Genomic DNA, 22,672 nt, shown 5'->3' with positions numbered 1-22,672 from the left:
CCATTGTTTGAATTGCCTGAGTATTTCCAGAGTACTGAGAATCTCTATCTCTGCACCAAAGCAGAGATCTGCAGATGGTGCAGCTGCCAAAATGCAAGGCTTATCTCTGCTTTTGCTGAGCTCACACAAGAAACCCCAGTGTCCTGATCCCATCCCCTTTCCCAGGCACCATTAGAGAGCCCCTCCTTCCAGAACTTCACAATTACAGCTTACTTATGGTTGCATCTCATCAATAAAAGTCAACTGACTCTTGTTTCCAAGGTTACTTTACACTATTCTGGCAGCAGGAAAGGTGATTTTAATGGATATTACATTTTCATTCACTTTAGGACTATTTTTGATTGCCAGAGTGGCATCGATAGACCTGAGTGTAACTGAGAAGCAGATTCCAAGGTTTCACCTTAGCAGGGGCTAACCTCTTCCACCCTGGAGCTACACACTGGAATATTCCTATATCTGAAAGTCATAAACACTTGCCTCCGAGTACAAATCAGAGATGGAAAACTGGGACTGGATGGGAAAGGAGAGAAGGTTTCCTCAGCAGTACCACTGTCCTGCTCTTATTCACTTCAGGGAGATGGGTCCAAGCTGATACTGTCCCTGCTGCCCCTCCAAGGGATTTGTGTACTCATCCCATGCCAGCCTGAATGTTAGCACACAGCATAACGAGGGGACAAATTACTGCAAATCTCATATAGAGACTAAAAGCTTTTTTTTTTTTTTCCTAATAGCTTCATTTGACGGTACTTGAAAGCTTAGCTGTTTTGGAATTTGCAAGGCTTCATAGTGGTCTGGGTCACTCGGACAAATGCACACATCCAACCACATAGCATTAACTTTCTACTGTTCTGCCACAGGCTACTTACTGACTCACCAGTATGCTTACTCATCAATTCCAGTGCTCCAGTGCCTGATAACTCTTGAATAATTCAAATGCCTTCATTTGTCTACAACGATGTTTGTCTGGAGTGGGTTTTCTAAAAGCACTGCAAGGACTCAGGAGTCAGTCTTGCTGAGAAGATATAGGGCCCATACCCCTAAAATACTTACAGGTTTTTAAGTCCCAATACCATATACCTTTTAATAGAAGATGGATTTACAACTTATGTTTTGGTTGGTGCCTGTAGAAAACTGGTATTTTCTGGCTTTAATGCTGATATATGTATATTTAGATATACTGGCCATATTCCATTGAAACAACCTAATGAAGAGCAGTACATGTGCCAAGACAAAATGCAAAGGATAAAATGATACTTCTGCACCAAGTGTTCTTGTACATTCATGGTATTTCTCATTCCCTTATCCTGGTGGGCTAATGGATCTTAGTGTGGAATAAATAGCAAGGAATTGCTATCGTACAGTGTTGCCAAATGAAAGTCAAAGCACATTTTAAGCTCCAACGACATGATTATTCAAAGACTGAATAGGCAAGTGTAGCACTGAATGCCAAATAAAGGGACATAAATAAGAGTGATGGTCATTTGCATGAATTGAATACCATGAAGCTGATGAAGCTGCAGACACAGAAATGAGCTTAAATAAGTGCAGAATTCTATTCTCACAAAAAAACTTAACACAGTTTCACTGGTCACCCTTTGGTAGCAAATCAAGAGTACTTACCATTCTTGGAGAGAATCACAGCCAAATATTCATGAAAGTAGGTGTTAATGTACAGCAGAAGGCTTGGAGTATGTGCCGTGAGAAAGCTAAATGCAATATTTTCCTTGGACATGACAGCATCGGCATAAATGGCAGAGCTTGAAGTGCTTGCATTTTTTGTGACAGGATAAGGTTCTTGGAAAACATAGGTAATGGAAGTGCCGGCTTCAAATAACGCAGAAACCTCTGAAAGCATATATAAACCAAGGGAATAATTTCAGCCACTGCATTTCAGATCTCTCAGACAGGAAGGGACACGAGCTGACTGCCCCAGAAGCAGAACACTGCAAAATACCCCCAACCCAGCTGACATCAGCATTCCTTAATTTGGACAAGCAGCGTGTCCTTCATTACAGTCTATCTGTCTGTCACAGAAAGGACAGTGTATGAAGACAGGTCTCTACATTCAACTGTTTTAGTGCTCCATGGATGGAACAAGCCAAAACGTCTGTCAGGTAAATAAATACTTGGTTCACCATCTTCTGAGAGTTGACATGTAAGGCAATATTCTCTGTCTTCCCTTCACAGTAAAGACAATATTATTTGTCCTCTCCAGTCTCCTTTTTAAGCAAAGCCATTATTAAAGTAACACATTGTCCCAAAGACAGCTCATAAGGAAGCTGTCTTTGGTTGCTCCAAAAGAAGAGGAACACCTGCAGTGCATGCTCATATGCTGAGAACTCACACTTGTGTTTTCAATAAACACCACATAGTCTGGCCATGAAATACACAAACGTGACAATAAAACTTTTTTCTAGTGTGAGGCACAGTAAAGTCAGGTTGGTGGCATATTCAGCTACAGACTGATTCCAAGTATATTCTCTAATAACTCAGATCCACCTCTACACAGCATCTCCTAACAGGACACTGTGGTTATTTGATACACCTCTCATGGCATCGGTGCCAAATCCTCAGCTCATGTAAGTGGGCGTAGTTCTGTGGACTGCAGTACAACTAAGCCGATTTACACCAGCAGATGATGTGGCCCACTTAGTAAACTTAGGCGTTTGTGAGGTGAGGGGCAGCTGTGGAAATTAGAACACTCACATTGCACTTTGCTGTTATTGAGCAAGAAGTTTGAAAGTTCCTTTCTCTCCCGAAGAGTATGCTATCTAAATTGGATGTTCTTTATTTGCCCTGCTCCTTTTTTTTCAGGTGTTGGCAACATCTCCTAGGAGCCACCAGAAAGATTCAGCAAGGACACATTTATCAGAGACCCAACCATGCAAATTAATTTTCTTCTGAATGCTTCATGCTTACTTTCAACATCTCTTTACATTTCAATGGGTTGTCATAAGGATGGGGAAAACAAAAAAAACCCAAACCATAAAAAGACTACCCCTTTTTGTCATGTCATTACTCTAAAACTCTGTAATGAAAGCTTCTCAAGATTTTGTTAAGGTGGATAAAGCTGAATGAGGTATAGTACCAAGCAAACTAAACACCTGGACACAGGCAGGCAACTGTCATGAAAACTTCAGTCCTATTTGTTAGCGTCTGGGCCGAGGTATATACAATCTAATACAGGAATCATACTGGAACGTAGTTGGTACTTTAATAACAGTACAACTAGCACCATTTTAATTTCTGAGGCCATCACTGAAGTCCACAAAAGGAGGTGTTATAGCCTACTTAAGACAAATGGTAAAGCTTAAGGGGAAAGCTGATATTAGAATGTCTTCTTGTAACATGGGGGACAGAAAGCTGACACAGGTGGAACTGTCCTGTAATTCAGAGACCACTAAGGACTTAGGATGAAAACTCACTGCCTACCTTCCTTGCAAAATGGTCCTTCATAGGCTGAGTTGGTACAATCACAAGAGTAACCATTATATTTCTCCACACATTTTCCTCCATTATGGCACAGGTTACCATAACTGCTGCAATGTCCTGGACATCCAGGTTTAACACCAGGTGTCATTTTAGCTCTCTCTTCAAGGTCAAGTTTCTGTCCATTTAAATGCAGAGAGCGAATGCATCCCAAAAAGCCCTTTTGTCTGGAAGCTGTTCCACCTGCAAAAGAGAAAAAAGGACATGCATTCATTCCTGAGTCTGCATAGTAATCAAAATACTGAAGTCCAATCCAGGGGTACAAACCCAAAACCCGGAATTTAAGAAAATATTATCTATTAGTGCATACAGTGGCAAAGGATGACAGACAGACAGCCCTGGAAACTAAAGATTTCTATTTATCTTTATGAAAGAACTAAAATGCTGCATGTGACACTTTCTTGTTGCCATTCTTCTCTCTCCTGCTTTATCTATTGCCCTGTCTGGCATTTAAACTGCAAATTCATTTGGGAAAAAGATTAGCTGCTTTATCGTATGTCTGCGTATCACCTAATACATGAGAAACCCAAACCTAATTTTTTTTTTATTTGTTGCCATAGTAGAGAGTATAAATAACACCCTAATCCCAACAGCAGGTGAGTTATACATGCCGATGAGTCCAGATAGCAAGGATGAATCACATTCAGCACTAGGCCTGCTGGCTGAAGGGAAATTACTTGAGTCAGAATTTATGCATGACTGCCCAACCTGATGTTGCATGTGAATGTTTGTTGTAGACAAGAAACACGAGTTCAGGTCACAGTTGTGGCATTTATTACAATTGTTAAACATAATTGCATTTCTACTAGAAGACCAGAGCTGTGTGGATCTATGCAAGAGCCTCTACAAGCTAACTAGCTTCTTATCTGCCAAATGAAAATGATAACAATGTTATAATGAAGACACTTTCTCTGTAAGAGGTGGTCTCTGAGAATGATAATGATGATGATTGTTACAGGACTTTGTGAAAATACCATACTTTTTCTTATTGTAGGCTTTGTCTATTGCCAATATTTTTTGAAGATACCACAATTCTGATTGCTGCTAAGAAATCTAATACAGGTTCAGGAGTGAACAGCATTTGTAGGCTCTGAAATGCTACCTTGTTGGTGATTCTCCTGCAAAAGTAGTATGAACGACATTACCTCTCAAAATTATTCTTCTACAGAAGCTGGTTCTATATCACAGTGCACAAGGTGAGTGATTACATCTTTTGGTAAATCCTTGCAGAAAAACACGGTTTTTTATACACTATTTAATTAAAACAAGACTTCTGCAAATTAAGAAAATGAAGGAATGTTCTGAAAATCAATGTCACCAAAACCCTGTGGTTCAGCTATACCACGCTCTAAGGCACTTCTGCAAGGCCATGTAAAGTATGTTTCTCACTTTTCTCCTCTTCTAATATCTGGAAAGTATAGAGCTTAATAGAGAACATCTAGATGATCCTAGGTCCACACAGTATTGATTAATCAAATCTGTTTATTATTTGGCCATTTGGACAGTTTTCTTCAATTGACTCGACTTAATCTTCAAATATGTTTCTGGGAAGTAAAAAAAGCTGAAAGCAAACAAAACTCTTCCCCAAACTAAGCTTTGCAGATTTTTTGTACTCCAGTGTGCCTGATGGCATGGACAATTTCATTGACGAAACCTAAATGTTTTGTTCAGAAAATCAGATTTTAGGATAAGCCCCAGGGCTATAAAAACCAGGGCTATGGGTGTTCTTTGCTGAGTGGAGGTGACAGTCAAATGAGTCATGCTGCTTTCAGCAAGCTACTTACAAAGCTGATTTTACTGGGAAGCTTGGGGCAAGGCAGAGAGTGTGAGAGGACGGGGCAAGGAACTCAAAACTGAGCACTGATAGTGTGGCTTAGTGACAGAGGAGATTCATCCAAGGATTCCTCTCTCCCTTGCTCCCAAGACAAAAGGAGGAATCCAAGCACTTAACTTTGCTAGTCTCCATAACCTACAAAATGAATAGCACAAAAAATTCTAATCAAGGCTTTATGCATCAAAAACCATCTTAAAGTATTTTGCTTCTCTAATGTTACTTGTCCGAGTGTAAATCCTGTTCTCAGAGGTCTGCGAGGATTGCTTTTCCCCTCCCCATACCGGGGTGTTATAGTCATGCCTTCTCCACTAGATAAGACAGTGTTTCATCTCAAACTACACCAGGAGAGGAGATGATGAGAGACCTCCTCCAGGACAACAGCGATATCCTAGGAGACAACTGCACTATCCAAAAGAATCTCATTTTCAATACTGAAGGCAACTCTCCACTGAAAGGAAAAATTTTTATCTGTCCCTTCAGAGCAAATGATGTGCCAATCTGGCCTGTTGCTGGGTGGTTTTGTGCAGTTGGTATTATCTAGCCTACACATTTATTTGGGGTTTGCTCCTTCAGCTGTAATTCTTTCAAAATTAACAAAAGAAACATAGCTAGGTGCAATGATATCCATGCTGCAACTGAGAATTATAGTTAGATACGCAAATCCTTTAAAAAGTGTGAAATGGTTTTCCAACTCCTTTAGGCTGCTTTAAAATCCAACATTGTTTTATTTGAGTGTACTGGCAATAAAAAGTCATTTCTCTCTTCCATTTTCACGCACAGAAAGCTATCTCAGAAGCCTGCCACATACTCCATGTGTCCCAATGACAGCCTTAGGCAGACTTTGTACCTTCATTCTAAGTTACAGAAGCAAATGTAGTGATAGAAAACAGTCTTTCTAGTACAAAAGACATAAATACTTAAATTCCTTGTGAGTCAATTACATGTTAAACATGACAGCTAATCATACAAACACTATTTAGTCTACATATTCGTCCCTTACTGAATATGCCTAAATGTTTCTCTGTAGCAGAGAGGACCCATGACTTAATACAGTTAGAAATTAATAGGAAGTGATGGAATAAAACAAGAACTGCAAATTTCAATTCTGTCACATTGTGTTGCTATGGATGAGGAGATAAAAGGAGAGGGGTTAGATTTGAACAACTTCATTTTGACTCTTCTTCTTTTGGTTTTATCTTCAGGCAGATGCAATAAGAAGAAGGCCAAATTTTATGGTTTATTTTGAACAACATGTATAAGAAATCATCACTGCAGTGGAATTACAGGAACATCAGGCAATGACACCTTCTTGCACAACCTATGTGGCGTGCTGGCTAGAGCAAACACTTATCTTCTACTCTTTTAAGGGGAACATTCCCCAAAGACCAATGTGCAGGGCAGACATGTCAGCAAGATGCAAGAACAGCCAAGATCATTGAATCATACACAAAACAGGGCAATGAACAGTGGCGGGACAGAACTGAATGGGGAACAGGTGGTATGAAAAGAAATGACACTCAATTGCCAGTATTTCTGTGAAGGTAAGGAATAGTATGAGCATATGAGAAGAAGGATCTGATTCTCAGATCTAGCAATTCCTTTTATAAAGTAGCAATGTATAAAAGAGATTTTTGGGTAAACAGAAATCACTACTTGAGTGCACCTTTCTTGGCTTGGATCAGAAATGGTGTGGCCAGCAGGTCCAGGGAGGTTATTCTCTCCTATACTCGGCACTGGTGAGACCGCACCTTGAGTACTGTGTTCAGTTCTGGGCCCCTCACCACAAGAAGGACATTGAAGCTCTGGAGCGTGTCCAGAGAAGAGCAACGAAGCTGGTGAGGGGCTGGAGAACAAGTCGTATGAGGAGCGACTGAGAGAGCTGGGGTTGTTTAGCCTGGAGAAGAGGAGGCTGAGGGGAGACCTTATTGCTCTCTACAACTACCAGAAAGGAGGTTGTGGAGAGGAGGGAGCTGGCCTCTTCTCCCAAGTGACAGAGGACAGGACGGGGGGGAATGGCCTCAAGCTCTGCCAGGGGAGGTTCAGGCTGGATATCAGAAAAAAAAATTTCACGGAAAGAGTCATCAGGCACTGGAACAGGCTGCCCAGGGAGGGGGTGGAGTCGCCTTCCCTGGAGATGTTTAGGGAATGGGTGAATGAAGTGCTTAGGGGCATGGTTTAGGGAGTGTTAGGAATGGTTGGACTCGATGATCCAGTGGATCCTTTCCAACCTGGTGATTCTATGATTCTACGATTCTATGATATGTAAAACTTGGGTGAACCTGTCTGTCTGTGATGTTGTACCAGCTCCAGAATGGACATATTGGTGGGTGCAGATAATGAATTATGGCTACTTTATGCTTATCAAGGTCAGAATTGAATTAAGAAGCTGTCTAGCAGATAGTACTGTTAATCCAAGTAATGTAACATGAGTTCAAGCCCAGTAAGTCACGCCTAACATTCAGCAATACTCCATAGGAATGCAGTTTAAGAACATTAACCACACCCATGGCTACACATAAGTACATTAAGCAAGTTTACAATTGATTTTTAACCTAGCAATGACCCAGAGAAAACGCACAACTCAAAATTAGCACAGGGACAACGTAAGTCATGCTGAGATTCCCAGGTTCTGCTATGGTCTCTGAACGTCTGGATTTCTCTGCTGGAATAAGCAATCATAGCATCTAAACACTGAACTCACTGTCATTATGTATCAGCTGGTATAATTCTGAGACAACTCAAGTTCACATATTTCAGAGTCTTCAGGACACAGATTTGCATTAGTTCACCATCAGTGTTTTATCCATCTAAAAAGACTAGATAGTTGCTGTGATTTGGGTGGTATTGCTTTGGTTTGTTATGGAAAAGAGTATTTTCTCACATATATGGTTTATTTTTATCTCTGAATCCAGACTTTTTAAATTCCATGTCCAAATTTAAGAGAGAGAATATTATGTGCTCTCGTAAACTGGTAGCAAGGTAAATAAGAGAAAAACAGCATCAACGTCTCCACTTAGGAAGACTGAACTATGTATTTATCCCTTACTGGACATAAAAGAACCTGCACACATAAAAGAGAAATCCTTCTCTGTGCTTAGTCATTGTAAAATCTTCAGTAAAAGCCTAAATCTCCTAAAATACCTAGAGTCAGTCAATCTGAAGATAAACTTCCAAGGAAAGTCAGGATTTCTTAACTCCCAACCTTAAAAACTATTTAAAGGCCGACTTCCTCATAATGTCAGTATTGCCAGATCAGAAGTAAATGAAGCATAGATCCACGACTGCCTACAACTGACTTGTTAATATTGCTGGAAAAGGCTTATGTTGAACTTCCTTTACTATAAATCATAGAAAGTAAAAAGTCTGACTGGCCAACTTTAAAAAAAATTCAACAAACCAACAGAAAAAATCCTTGAGTCAAATTCTTCTATTACTTACAGACTCAAATATATCTGGTTCTTCGGTTAAGAAGGATAAATCTGGCCAAAACTGAAGTAAATAACTTGCTCATACAACAGGCTGAAACAATTGACAAGTAATGAATTGGTCCAAATTAGCAGAATTCCTTTAAAATTATATTATATGCCAAGTTCTCCTGTAGTTAAATTTTACAAATGTCCAAATTTATTTCAGTTGTGTGATCTACTGTATATAACTCCTTAACAGGAAAAGATACAAAAGTGCCTCACATATACTGTATGTAGGCTGAAGTCTTTCAAGCAGTAGGAAAAATAATTGTAGTTTGAAAGCTACAGTAGATCTCCATTCAATCATCATCATAATACTACATGATACTAATATAGTTTCTTCACCCTAGAGGATCAATAAATCCTTCCAGAAGGTAAATAAACTAAATTAAATTTTGACTTTGAGACTTATTTATGAGATTTACAAAATATTTGAATTGATTCTGGAGAAGAATCAAGAAAAAAAGTTTATATCTTAATGACTAGCTACCTCCAGTGTGGAAACAAAATTCCATATTTAATTGGGATAAAATAAGGGACCTCAATTAAAAAAAAATATTTGGAACATTTTTAAAATAACAAATCATGTCAGTTACATAGATTATTAATTAAGAATGTGCATACTAATTGTGGAAACCTCTTAATCACTGTCACTATGCAGAATGTTGTGGAAACAAATACGTTGTAGATTACAGGGAGAGTAGAAAGTAATATTACGTGCTGCTGCTTCTTTCCTTTTAACAATGTTGTTTATGCATTTATTTTTCAGTTGGGATAAAACTCACTCTGCATGGTTGAGATATTAAATCAGTTGCTTCCTATTAGATATTGGAATGAAACCTTCAGTGGAGACAAATTATGCCACATCTGTGTATTGTTGGACTTCTGCCACCTTCCCCTGGAGCACTTGGGGACACAGTCAGAATCGGGAGTCTGCCGAGATTTCTATCTCTTCTGAATGCTCAGGAAGTCTCGGACAGTTTTGGCCTTCAATGTGGTACAGATAAGGGCCAAAAAAGTACTCCTAAAAAATCTGTTAGGTTTTGTGTCCCTCTTGTTCAGATTTTAGGAAAAATGTGGATGAACTTAGGAATGCAATCTATTTACTGCACAGTGAGAACTTTTCACCTCCTGAGAAAAGCTGAGATCAAGTAACTATGCTCTAGAATTTACGATAAATATTAAGCATAATCAGAGAAAAAAATCATTTTGAAGTCACCGCTGGAGATCAACTGGTACAATATGTTTCTCAAAGCATCGCTAAATTTATAGGCAGACACAGTATAGATTCACTTCACCAGGACCAACAGGATCTTTTCTGTATAGCTCCTGCTCATCCATGCAATCGTCAGCTTGTATCCATGATGATGTCCTGTTCCCAGGTGCAGGGCTTTGCATTTGTCTTTGCTAACAAGGATTACTCTTGGCATGTTTCTTTACTGAGGTCCTTACCAGCCATGAATTTCCATGACGCAATTCATCAATTACATCACTTTAAAACCACCATGAAGGTTGTTCAAGTAACCTGTTTATTTTGCTGAGATAGAGAAGCAAGCATACAGGCAGTTACTGCTTTTCAGATGTGAGGTGGTAAGCAGCTGATATACCTGAAATATCTGATAGCAGACATACCAAGCCTCTCATTTTTACTCCTTTGAAAATACACAACCAAAAACTTGCAGTCATCTTAACTGTCATTAAATTCTCTAAGTTTTCTCACTGGAATCAATACTTTGGATAGATTTCTCTGATGTTTCTAAGATGTCTAGCAGCCCAACCCTACTGTCTTCAGACCTGGCCTCCCACAGAATATTTAAGCATTTGAGAAACAAGTGGTTAGGGGCATGCTTCATACCAGGAAACAGAAACCTTGCAATGTGACAGTGTTAAGTCTCCCTTCCACAAGGTTTTCAGTGTATTTTCCTCTGGCTGAGCCTATCAGAGGTCATTTTAGGTAGGAATCAAACATCGCCATTGATGGAGCTGTATCTATTTATTAACATATTCATTACTTAATATTCAGAGCCAAATAATTACTCCACATAGACACCATGAAAACCTCAAATAAATACACCAGCATCTTAAATCAAAGGGTGTAGACACACAGGTAAGACTTATTAAAATGAATTGATAGATTGAAGTTTGCTACAGCATTATGGCAAAGTAAGAGAACCCATTTTAAGGAAAGACTCAGTAGATACCTGAGTGGCCCTCAATAAGTAAGTTACAACCCACTCCATCACTGAGTGGATTACTCAGAAAGACAGTGTTTGAATATAAAAAAGGGAGAAGCCCCTTTGTAATCCCTGATTATATTATCAAATAAAAGCTGGATCCAATCTAGGTTTCATTTCCAGGGGAGATAGGGAAACAAACTATATGCAAACAGAGATTTTCACTTTTTTCCCCTTTATTTTTTTTCTTTTGAAAGATCACTTTCAGTTACAATAGCTGTATTTGCTCTGACTGTTTTCATAGTTCTCTCACGCATGCAGTTTATGTCCAAATAAGGGCTTAAGCAGGCATACTTGAAGGAATGGACTTTAAGACCGTATTGTCATCAAGGTTTGCCCCAGAAACTTAAAAGGAAAAAAATATGCCTTTTACATAGCATATAAAGAGAGAGATAACATTTCCTACAGTAAATTCCACAGTGCTGCACAAGAAGAACTACTATGAATTCTTCGGCAATAAATATGTTTCAAGCAATCTTAGACCCTAAAAAATACCATGTAGTTAGTATAGTATGGTTACACTACAGTTAGTAGTAGTAGTAGTAGTTTCAGTTTACTTTATGTTGCCTATGGAGGCGTAGAAGAAGAGGAAGCAGGATTAGGTCACCGCACCCATGTCAACAGTGAAACAATAACGTTACCAAAATGTGGACACAGAAATATTGTATATATCTACACATACCCTTAAATGATCCCTACCTACAAATAACTGGCTGTTAAGCTGCAAGCGGAAGTGCCCCTCAGCAGGTGCCTCCAGGACTTTCTTGGGGAGGTTGTCCACTTGGAGAGATGTTTGCTTGAGGTTCCTCTCTGCTCGGACATAGTGCCACTGGTTGTCATTCAGGGGTGTGGGAGACTGTACAGTGGCTTCTGTGGGGCCATTCCCAACATCTACGGAGAACGTGATCTCTTTGGGGGCTGGAATAGATAAACAAAGGTGAAAAGGAAGTGAAAGTCTGATTAAATCATGAGTTTGACATCAAGAAATCTTACATAAATATAGGGTCCATTAACTTTTATGTCAGCAAATAGTACAGCATCATTTACCTCCCATCTCCTACACAGCAGCTTATACATAAATCCAAGCCTGCAGTCTCACTGTTGGATCTCTGCTGTGATTATGCTTAGCTATGGGTACCCATCTTTTTTGCTATAACAATTATACTGCTCTAGAAATAGTAGCTTTCTTTCTGAATTATAAGTCCCAAATGCTGTACAGTAGTCACACAACGGTAGCAAAAGATTTTTGACAAATAATGCTAAGATGGAAGAAAAAATGAAAGACTTCTGTCTAAATCTTCCAAAGTACATATACTTAAAAATTACAGAATGTGGCTTCAGATGGTAGAAAATAATTCCACAAGCATTCATGAACCTGACCCAAGAAGCAAGGAAAAACTAGTGATCAGCAAAACCAGTTCATTCGTGATCCTAGAGACCCAAACTAGAGATGCATATGTAACGTGCTCAGAGATATTAAAGCGCCTAGAAACAGGATGATAATTGAAAAACAACTGCCATATGTATAAAGGAGTCCATCATACTTTTCTGGAAGTCTAAAAGGAGCCAGAACTTTTTGACATTCTTGTCACTGATTATTTTTCCTATTCTTAAAATGCTAAACACATTGGAAAGACCAAGAACCAACCAGGTCCACTGACCAGACAACCAAAATGTTGTGGTTTGAAAATTCATAAAAAAACTGTTACTGCACATTCAAAAATTTGATAGCTCTGGTTTTGGAAGCTGCTTCTTAGACAGTTAAGATAGGAAACCACTCATAGGGATACACAAAAATCTATTTTGAGTCCTTGCATCTGCTAAAAAGCTATTCCCCCATGAAGCAGCTGGTCTGTGGAGCTTTCTGGATACAAGGACTTCAGGCTGCAAATTCTACCTGGCAGCAAGAAACATAACACCAAACTACGGATGAGAAACCTATGTTTAAAAACTAAGACTCTCCCCAGATTTTAAATGACTCATTTCTCTGGGAGTATGGATTTAACATACATAAAAAAGCTTACAGTAAACAATCCTCTTAGTAGTTTACAGTATTTGTTATATTTTATATCAAAATGTCATTTTTACTTCTATATCCCTGAGAACGAAATGCAGTACACTGAAGTACAACCAAATGGGAGTTTGATGTGCAATTAACAGTAAACCATACCTCATTACCTTGTGATAATGCACCATGACATTTACCATTGGTTTAATGAATCAAAGGGCCTTGGGGCCCGTTTTTATTAAATTTTATGCTGAGGATATTATAAAATGCATAGCACTCAGTTTGTTTTTCTTAAGCTTGACAGAATTTGAAACACAGAAGTCATATTTCCTGTCAAAGACACAGTAGTCTTTTGTCACTAATAAACATTTGAAGCCATCAGGAGTGAGGCAAAGCCTCACTAATTAAGTTCACTGCTACTCTCCTTTATATACTGAGTAGCAGTTATACTGCAGTCACTAGATTTCAAAGCATTCAAGGCACACAACAGCTGTGACTAACTTATCTTGCATTAGCATCCAGTCCTTCACAGACTCTCACACTGTAGCTTTACCATGCACACTGAGTTCCCCTGAAATGCTGGGGCTACATCCGAATGGATATGTTGCTGATACAGAAATAAAAATAACCATTAGAGTGGCTGTATTAAATTTTTCATCTTTCAACTAAAATTACAGTCTACAGGAAGTCTAAAGCTATATCTAAACAGTAGCTATTCCTCTAAAGAGAAATAACTAATATCGGTGTTGAAAAAGTAAATACAGTTACCTGTTTAAGAAAGACAATCCTAGCCATAACAAGACGAAGTGTAATGACCAAGGCTACATAGGGAAACTCTGACAGGATAGATAGATGTGTCTGGATTAAAGAGTCCTTATGTCTCCCTCTCATCCTCTCCAGGTACTCCAAATATCTCACGACAGAAGAAAATACGTCCTTCCTGCTTCTCTGCACCTGTCAAACTGGGCAAATACACTAAGATTTCTCAGTGGTGAAACTTACAGCTTATTTCAACTCGTATGAAGTCTTTAATCCCAAGGTTTTCCAAGAATACCCCGGAGACAGCAGTAGTTTTGAAGAAGAAGGAGATGTCCGCGCTGACCTCGGCATGGAAGGTGGGGAAATGCAGGTAGGAGGCTTCAGTGTTGAAGGATGCGGCATTCCAGAACTGCCCTGCAAACACAACCCCCTTCTCTATAGTTAATTGGCTCCAGACAGCAGCTGCGAGCTGCATGTGGAAAGCCACCTTTCATCATATAAATACATTTCAAAAAAAAACCCCAAGCCCCAAAAATCAAAACAAAAAGAAAGAGGAACATTCTGTACCTATGGAAATTGAGAAGAGCAAGTACTCACTGTCTCCATAGCAACGCAAAGGGCCGATTTTCCAGGCAGCCTCAGAATTTGATCTGTTTGTGTCAGTGACCACTATCTGAGATACAGGCAAATGGTCTTTGTAAGTAAGGAGGCCGGTATCATTTGTCCTGGATTATAACAAAACAAAAAAAAACCGGAAAGAGACAGATTAGCCACAGACGAAATCCCCATGCAAGGCAATACCTGAATGATGCTTAGTTAAAGATGAAAGGTCTTTTGCAGAATTACCTAGAATTATGTCTGGTACACACCACTTAAGATACATACATGCAAATATACGTTCTGTGCTTATACGTAACACTGACCACTGCAAACACTGTGTTTGGATACGTGATGCTGTCTGATATGGACTATAAATGTGTTTCAGAATGATTGTGAAGCATTAATGTAAACTGGGCTCTACTGGATTTCCTCCGCAGGATGAATTTGATGCGGATCAGGTCTAAGTCCCAGCATGCATTTCTGTTAAGTTTAGCTGGAGACAGATAACAGCATTTATGCTGACTTTATGCTTTATCCAAAGAGGAAGAGAACACGCGATATCTGATTCAGCATGCTGTTAGCAGGGGGCACATAAGCCTGGCAGAGCATCCTTCAGGAGGCTGAATCTCAGTAGCTTTGGGGAAAATGTTCTCAACCTCTGCATTGCCCTGCAATCTTCATGCAGGGTGTGGACTCAACTTGCCTGTTGACTCCGAGGTAAAAGACTACACGATGCATATGGACATGGCAACAATAACCAGATCTAAAATGCCAATAATCCCAAATTTGCACACAGTAGCCTTTCAGGCAGATACGACACAAAGTCTTAGGAAACAGGTATCACTTTTTGAGCAATACCGCTGCCAGAGAGCCTGACGTCGCAGGCAGTATTCCAGTCTACCTACATGCTGCTTGTAATGCCACCTTCCGCAATTGTACCTTTCATCATAATTCCAACCGTGGGAAGGGACATGGGACTTAAGCAAAGAAATAATAATGAGGATGAACACTGCAGCTAAGCTGACACACAGCCTTGGATGTGTGTTTGGCTAAAAGTGCTCTACACTGATTAATATTAAGAAAAATAGAAGGAGTATTTTGATCTGTTTGATAAAGGCTGCATCTGTACCATTTATTTTTCCTGCTTTCTAATCACATGCAGCATAGTTAATTGTCTCTTAATTCCAAAAGGAAAAGGAGAGGTACTCTCTTAAATCCTAACATTTCTTTCTTGTTTCAATTGATGTCTGACATGTAGAAGGTTGCAAATAAAGTGCAGCAAGATGAAATTGCCAGGCATGAGGCAGAGAGATGCCTTCAATACAGACTTCCTAATAAAGTCTGCATCAAGAACACAACATTTGATTGAAAAGGGACATATCTTTTAGGAAGAAAATCACTTTGAAGGTATCTGCTTGAAGCTATGGCAAATTTGTCTCATCTATATATAACTTGTCCCCACACAAAATTTCCATATTGGGGAAGAGGAAGAGAGAGAAAGAAATAATTTTTTGGACTAGTTTGGGTCAGGGTGACAAGTTGTGCCTCTGCTGCCTCACCAGAGCTGTTCTTCTGTTCAGCAGTAATTACCATAAAAGTGTGCTGCCATTCAGCAGTGACACAATTAGCTATCTTCATCCTGTAGAGTTTGGAAGCACGGTGAGGAGCTGGATGGGAAAAGATACTTTTCACTAGAATGCTTCAACAAAAAGAAAGGTGAAAAATAGAAAAGCCTTCCCCATATAGCATGCAGCCAATTATATTCTTGTTCGTCCAATCAGCACAACTCTAGGGGGATTAACTTGGTGTCAAGTCAAGTAAGAGCCTAGAGATAGCATCTGGCTTAGTTGTCTGCTTAGATATCATTTAAAAGTCAGCATGCCTAGAAGCGCATATTGTATTCTGCCAAACACCTGGCTCAGTATTTTTTCAGGTCTGTTTTCTATTGTTTTCTGTTTCTTTGCCTGCTCTGAGAAATTATTAGCTTCTTCTTAGTCTAAGGAAACCAAATCAAAGCAAAATCCTAAGCCTGTCTCCTCTTCAGAAGGACGCTCCAGCTATTCTAGTGAGTTCCTACCTCGGAAATGCTCTGCGCAGCCTGATTTATCTAAAAGAAGCAAAAATAATTTTCTGGTTTTCCAGTCTGCAGCACCCATTTTATTTCATACTAAGTAAAATAAATGCATCTACTGCTGCTTTGCTCCTTCCACTACAATGTGTAGCAGGTTAAAGTTACAGTTCAGATCTCAGCATGTTTCACATTCAAATGTTCATTACATATCAGGGGGTCAGTGTTCTAGCAGAGAAACACAAAAGCAATCTTCAAGAGGCATGAAATTTCTTATGTTCAGAAACTCCTTGTAAAGGTCAGGGTTTTTTTGGCTTTTAAAAAGGCAACCTGCAATTTAGAATAAGAAAGTCCAAATTTCAAATGGATTAAAAGCCAAAACAAAACACCTGAATGCCCAAACCAGCAAACAGTAGGCATTTTAGCTGAGGAAACTTCTATGCATATCCTGTTATTATCATGGAATTACGAGAAACAAGTAGCTCTGTGAGCTGCCAAGCTAATGAAGCATGATTTCCTACATCTCTCTCCCATGAGGGTTTTCTGAAATCTAATAAAAGTGTACGCTTCTTTAACTTCCTTCTTGTGGGTTTTAATTGGCTTTTTCCCCTCAGCCTGGCATAAATTTTCATAGAATGTGTAATTTCTAATACTTTTGAGACAACTTCTTCTCTGCTGAAGATGTTTGAAACATGTCTGCTTGTTCAAAATCATTGGGTGTGGGGGAAAATGGAGATAAACACCCACAAGTATATCTCACTTCGGTCTGATTTCCCAAGGAGACTGAGCAGAAGCATTGTACAAATGTAGTTAAGTGTTCACTTTGCATTGGTTTGTGCAATCTAGCGGTGCACTGTCCTGCAGTCTCGGACTACAACCCCAATGGTCTGCCAGCGTAACACACCCTGCTCCGCTTGAGTAGTAGCTCACTGAGCAGCAAAATGTGGATTATGAAAAGAGCCAAGCACTAGTAAAAGCAGTTGATTCTGATGCTCATGTGCAAATCTCAAGAAAGGGTGTCTGATAATCAATCATTGAAGAAAAGATAGATTAACATGCACAGTCAGATGCTTCTATACAAGTCACATTCATAAACCAACATTTACATAAAGACATTCCCAAGGAAATCCCTATACAGCTATGATTTTTTTAAAGCAAATACTGACCCCATATAAAGGAAAATAAAGGGTCCAAGTGAATAATCACGCTGTCTGGAAGTCAAGCAACCAAAAAAATCCCAACATTTACAGTGACAAGTAATTTCTGATTTTTTTTTGTTTGTTTGTTTCAAGATCCCTTACTCTTCCTTTCTACTGATTCTCTTTTAACTGAAGGCTTCACAGGGATAATTCAGATAATATTTCAAACACAGCAGCCTATTACAGCAAGACGTATCTTGTCTACTTCCATTATTCATAATTTTCAAACTACTCAAGGTTAAATTTTTTTTTTTTTTTTTTTTTTTTTGAGAAAGGGAAGGAACTCCAGAAGGAAGAGAGGGAAAAGCAGTTTTCACACATATTTTCATAATGTTTCAAGCTGTATCATGCTTTAAGCAACACTCATCTAGCATTTCTGTTCCCTCCAGCACAAGTATGGAATTGATTAGAAAGTTCACCAACTAGCTCTCAGCTGCTGTAGAGTCTCTGAAGGCACAAAGAGTGGGAGAAGGTTTTGAGGTGGCCTTCACAGATTCATGTGACACTGGTGCACGACAAAGGTCTGAACTCTAGGAAGGCCTTGAATATATGTGCTGCTAGTCTAAAACTTCCTATGGAGACTGAACCAAAACCTAGTCTTTCCAATGACTTTAAAAGAGTCCCAATGTAAAAGAAAGTAAAAGCATATACAGATATACTGTCTCATAAGAATAAGACAAGTTTTTTTGACAGTACCGATTTCTTGTTCTTTAGTTTTCTGTACCTGCATTTTGCTGTCTATGCCTGAATTTTCTGGTCTGCTGTATGCTCATGCACCAACCTCCTAGAGCATTTATTCATGCAATGTTCCAACTAAATCAAAGGGATTTTTTTTTTTACAAAAATAAAATAACTGGATTTGGCAATTGGCAGTGAACATTTTTTCAAAAACAATCCATCCCAGCAACCTGCTTCAGCCAGGTACTTTTTCTTTGGCTTAAATATGAAACTTAGTCCAAATTTGAGTTTGACTTTCATTCTTATTCGATTTTACTCAAGCCATTCAAGCTTCCTAAGCTGTGAACCAGGAAAAGAATTAAGCATTCTCACCCTACTTCCTATCCCCAGCTCTCACACAGACACTACTATACATGTTAAAATTATTACCATTCTTCTCTATCTGCGTCACAGTTGCAAAAATATCTCATATCCAGACAACTTTCTTCCAGTCCACATGCACACTGCTGAATGCCCGGAAGAGATCCTCCCCAGTAAAGATGCTTTTCATTGGCACGGCCAACCCACCAAGCAAATGGCATTCCATCTGGATGAAAGGGAAAAAGAGGGGGTAAAAAAAGAGAAAAGAGAAAAAGAGAGAGAAAGAGAACTTGATAAGCAAATTGGATTCTCCTGAGAATGAAAAAGAATGGAGGTGAACATGTTAAATAATACTGAAAGAAAAGATGTAACCTGCAGAAGTAGTAACAAACCATATACTTTGCCTAAGTTTCATTTTATGGACTACATGCTGAGAAAGTAATGGTAATCCTGCTTTATTTGAGGAGCAGATGTTTTCCCCGTAAGGCTCATGTGCCAATCACCTATGAGAACCTTGACACATTTCAGCTGCAGAGACATTTAACCCATGAACACAACACCACTGCCTGCACCAGCTGTGTCACTCTTTTTGTGGGATGCTAGGGGGGAGACCTGATCACTGACATTGTCTGAAAACAATTTTCCTGCCATGAATCACATGGCACAGCTGCCCACCACCCAGTATTGGCCAGGAACCTATTGCAAAGTCCACCTGTTATGAAGGAGACTCTACCTCTCAGATTTGGATTTTTTATCTTAGGACTCATATATGAAGAGTAAAAATCTTCAGAAGTAAGGCACAAACTGATCTATTACAATGGGTTTAATACATTTCCTCTCAAAACTAAGAACAAAATTAGTACTGGTTTCTAAAGCAGCAGGAATAGCGATTTGAGTGGGCTTTCCACAGGTGGAATTTGTAAATACAAAGCTCCATAAGTTATTAAAACATAGTAGATTAAAGATTCAAGTAGGACATAAGTGGGGAAAAAAGTTTTCCCTGCGTGGGAATTAATTTGTCTCTACCAAGATATTTTTTATCTACAGGAGCTCTAAGATCTATGTATAAACAAAGATGTTTTTTGTTTAAATTTTATAATCTGTCATACATCAAGCATTAAATATTAATAGTCAGATACAGTAAGCAGATTCAGATGCAATGAAATCCACGAATTAACATTTTGCTAAGATTGACTTTGTCTTCCAGTTCAGATAACTTTTTCATTGACTTCTTAATCCTTAAGTCAAGAAATGTACTCAGTTACACATACAGGTAGATGGCAAAATTTAGCAAAATTGACATACCAAGACTTCTTGATCAAAGGAGTTTGAAAAAATAAACTGCACTGCTAATGTAGGAAAATGAATCAATTTATTATTCTGTTTTACTAACATTATTAGTAGGGAATATTCCTCATTATACTAAGCAAGAAAGTCTAAAATATGAAATGCGATCAAGGTTAATTGTAGCGTATAAAGGACTAATTAAAATGAGCTTTAGAATCACTTGGCAAAAGGAATTCATATTTGTTTTCCTTCTAAGCTTAGACTGTGGAACTATAAATTTATGAAAAAGGAAAATAAAAATTGGAAGACTAACTCCATTCTCATGATACCAAAAATTAAGATGTGACAATTTTGACCAATACCCAGTGGTACTCATTAGAAAAACACAATTCAAGAATAACTCAGGATACGTCTTACAAAAAAGTGCATATATTTTAGGTCTCATTTTACTGTCAACACATTTCTTTTCTTTCTTTTCTTTTCCACTGATTTTCTTGCACAAGTTCATTTCTGCAGCCAGTAAAACAGGTCTATATTATTGGAAATTACTTGGTAAAGCTTGGAATAGTAATGTTAATTGAAGGTTATTTTTCTAGGTTTTGAAATTGATATTATACAAAAGTGCTTAATCTAATTTTAAGTGTCCATTGTAGAAAATATATTTAGATAAAGATAAATTCTTCAAGCCATCAGCAAATAATGGTAATCATTAATCAAATTCAACCTGTGTCAGATTCTTTCTGCAGAAACTATTACATACTTAAAAATAACAGTGAAACAAGCAATCATTCACAGGAATTAAGAATGAATAGTTTTCAGATGTCTTTTTCAGATCTGTTATTTGTTTTATTGAGCAATATCAAGCAAAAACATACACATTCAGATTTACGATACAGACTGGGAAAGTGGTAGAATCACCACAGTTTGAGAATTTTACAACTAAATTAAATACAGAGAGCATTATAACGAACAACCTGAGATCGTCAAGGGAACAGACTATAAAAAAGAGTGTGTTTTCAAAACTTCTATTTATTAGGCAGAGTTCTGCCACCCTTTACTCAAGATGAGTAATTTTTTTTCTCTCAAACTAGTCCTTTAGAAATCAAGCGTAGTTCTAAAGAAAATAAGGCCCTAATTCTTTAAAACTTTTCTACACGCCTAATTTTTAACACATGAGAAATTACAGAGCTATTCAGCAAAACTCTTAAATCTAAGGTACTTTAGCAAGGTCCTAAGTGTTTAGAAATTACTGAAACATACGTGGTATGTCATAATGCTGAAGTAATACAATATTTCACTAGAAATGCCAATCAGTCTATCCCTGAGTTCTTTCCAGAAAACTTACACCATAGCAGCTTGGCAGAGCAGGAGGGTGCCTTGCACTGAGATTGAGTTTGGCCAAAAGGTATTGATTCAGCTTCATTCAATATCTTCACTTCTGTAATCACTGTATTTTTTCAAAGCATTATCAATTCTCTACCACCTCAAAATGAATTAATTTCCCTTCTGTGGTGAAGCTTCAGACTAAGTCATTGATGTTAACCAAGGGCTTTGCATAGCCCCATAAATTAATGGTTGCATAGAACAGTAGAATTCCTCTTTAGAATATCTAAGGTAAAAAGTCCATTTAACTGTCATTTTGTGCCTACATTGTATGTAGTAACACATTATTTAGTGAAAAAAACTTAGTTAAAAGCCTAATGCATAAATAAAAGTATTATTTTCTGTGCATTTTTGTCTATTTAGAATTGAAAAAAAAATCCACTACAATAAATTTGTTAAGGTTGTCTTCAAACATCATACTATGTTTCTAAAGGAGAATATGTGTGAAAAAAATCCCAAACCAGCAAGCCCTAAATGACTGAATTCACCAGTAAAAGAACTAGAGGCTACTTTCGTTAAAGCGATTTCTCCCTGTATTGCCCAAGCTGCCCTTGAAAGGTTTTAATTTAAACAAAATCCTCAAAAAAAAAAGGAAAACATTGTTTTTATTTCTTGCAGAGGACAATAATTATTTCTGTGATTGTGCTGTCTGAAAGCTTCTACAAACAGATGCTGTAAAAACAGCACTGTTTTTACCACGACTTAATATGATATTGAATAAGAGGATGAGCAGATTGTATCAAACTAAGTACTGCTACTTGTTCACACTTCCAGGCCCAGGCTGCAGAAAGCAAGGTTGGCATAGGTCTTCTGAAAATAAAGAATAAGAGTTTTCCTCTTCAGCTGACTGTCTTGATGCTCCCCTCTACCTGTCTCCATACGCTGGTCCTTCGTGGTCTACTGGTCTATTCGATAGCTGCTAAGTCTATGCATCTGAATGCCCAAATAAAACTTCAGAAACCCTGGCACATAAAATACCAAAACACATGAATAAGAACTCAGTTTTCCTCCATCCCGCAAGGCACAGGGAGTAAGCTGCTTTCAGATGTCAGTTCTTCAGTAGATCTCCAGTAATCGCTCTATCAGTGCACTTAACTAAACTGTTCATTGTTAGTTCTCTGTACGAAACCTGTTTCAGCAGTAGCAAAGCAGGCACAGACTGTACAGTCCCTGAGCACAGAGGCTGAAGGCTACAAAAACAGCAGTGAGACACATGGAGATTGTTTCCAATGATCCTTAAAAAGACAGTGGCTTGAGATCAAATTCACCTGCAATGCGTATCTGGCTCTTCTACTAACAAGAATGG

At 38.5% G+C, this 22,672-nt stretch overlaps 1 protein-coding gene across 2 annotated transcripts in view; it reads right to left on the bottom strand.

Annotated features, from left to right (window-relative positions):
• Nucleotides 1–22,672, bottom strand: part of CNTNAP5 (contactin associated protein family member 5) — a 284,769-nt gene that overhangs the window by 42,748 nt on the left and 219,349 nt on the right. For both annotated transcript variants that reach the window (XR_008450459.1, XM_054070363.1), the window contains exons 14-19: nucleotides 18,766–18,922; nucleotides 14,389–14,516; nucleotides 14,035–14,205; nucleotides 11,724–11,942; nucleotides 3,433–3,672; nucleotides 1,621–1,845 (exon numbers count right to left, since the gene is read on the bottom strand). Coding sequence is in view for 1 of the 2 variants with exons in the window: in XM_054070363.1 (XP_053926338.1) it covers nucleotides 1,621–1,845; nucleotides 3,433–3,672; nucleotides 11,724–11,942; nucleotides 14,035–14,205; nucleotides 14,389–14,516; nucleotides 18,766–18,922 (1,140 nt within the window). In the remaining variant the exon portion in view is untranslated. The remainder of the gene's footprint in view (nucleotides 1–1,620; nucleotides 1,846–3,432; nucleotides 3,673–11,723; nucleotides 11,943–14,034; nucleotides 14,206–14,388; nucleotides 14,517–18,765; nucleotides 18,923–22,672) is intronic.

This window comes from Cuculus canorus, chromosome 6 (assembly GCF_017976375.1).
Source record: "Cuculus canorus isolate bCucCan1 chromosome 6, bCucCan1.pri, whole genome shotgun sequence".
Lineage (NCBI taxonomy): Eukaryota > Metazoa > Chordata > Aves > Cuculiformes > Cuculidae > Cuculus > Cuculus canorus.
Note: the sequence above shows the minus strand (reverse complement) of the source record. Positions and strands in the feature narration are given on the sequence as shown.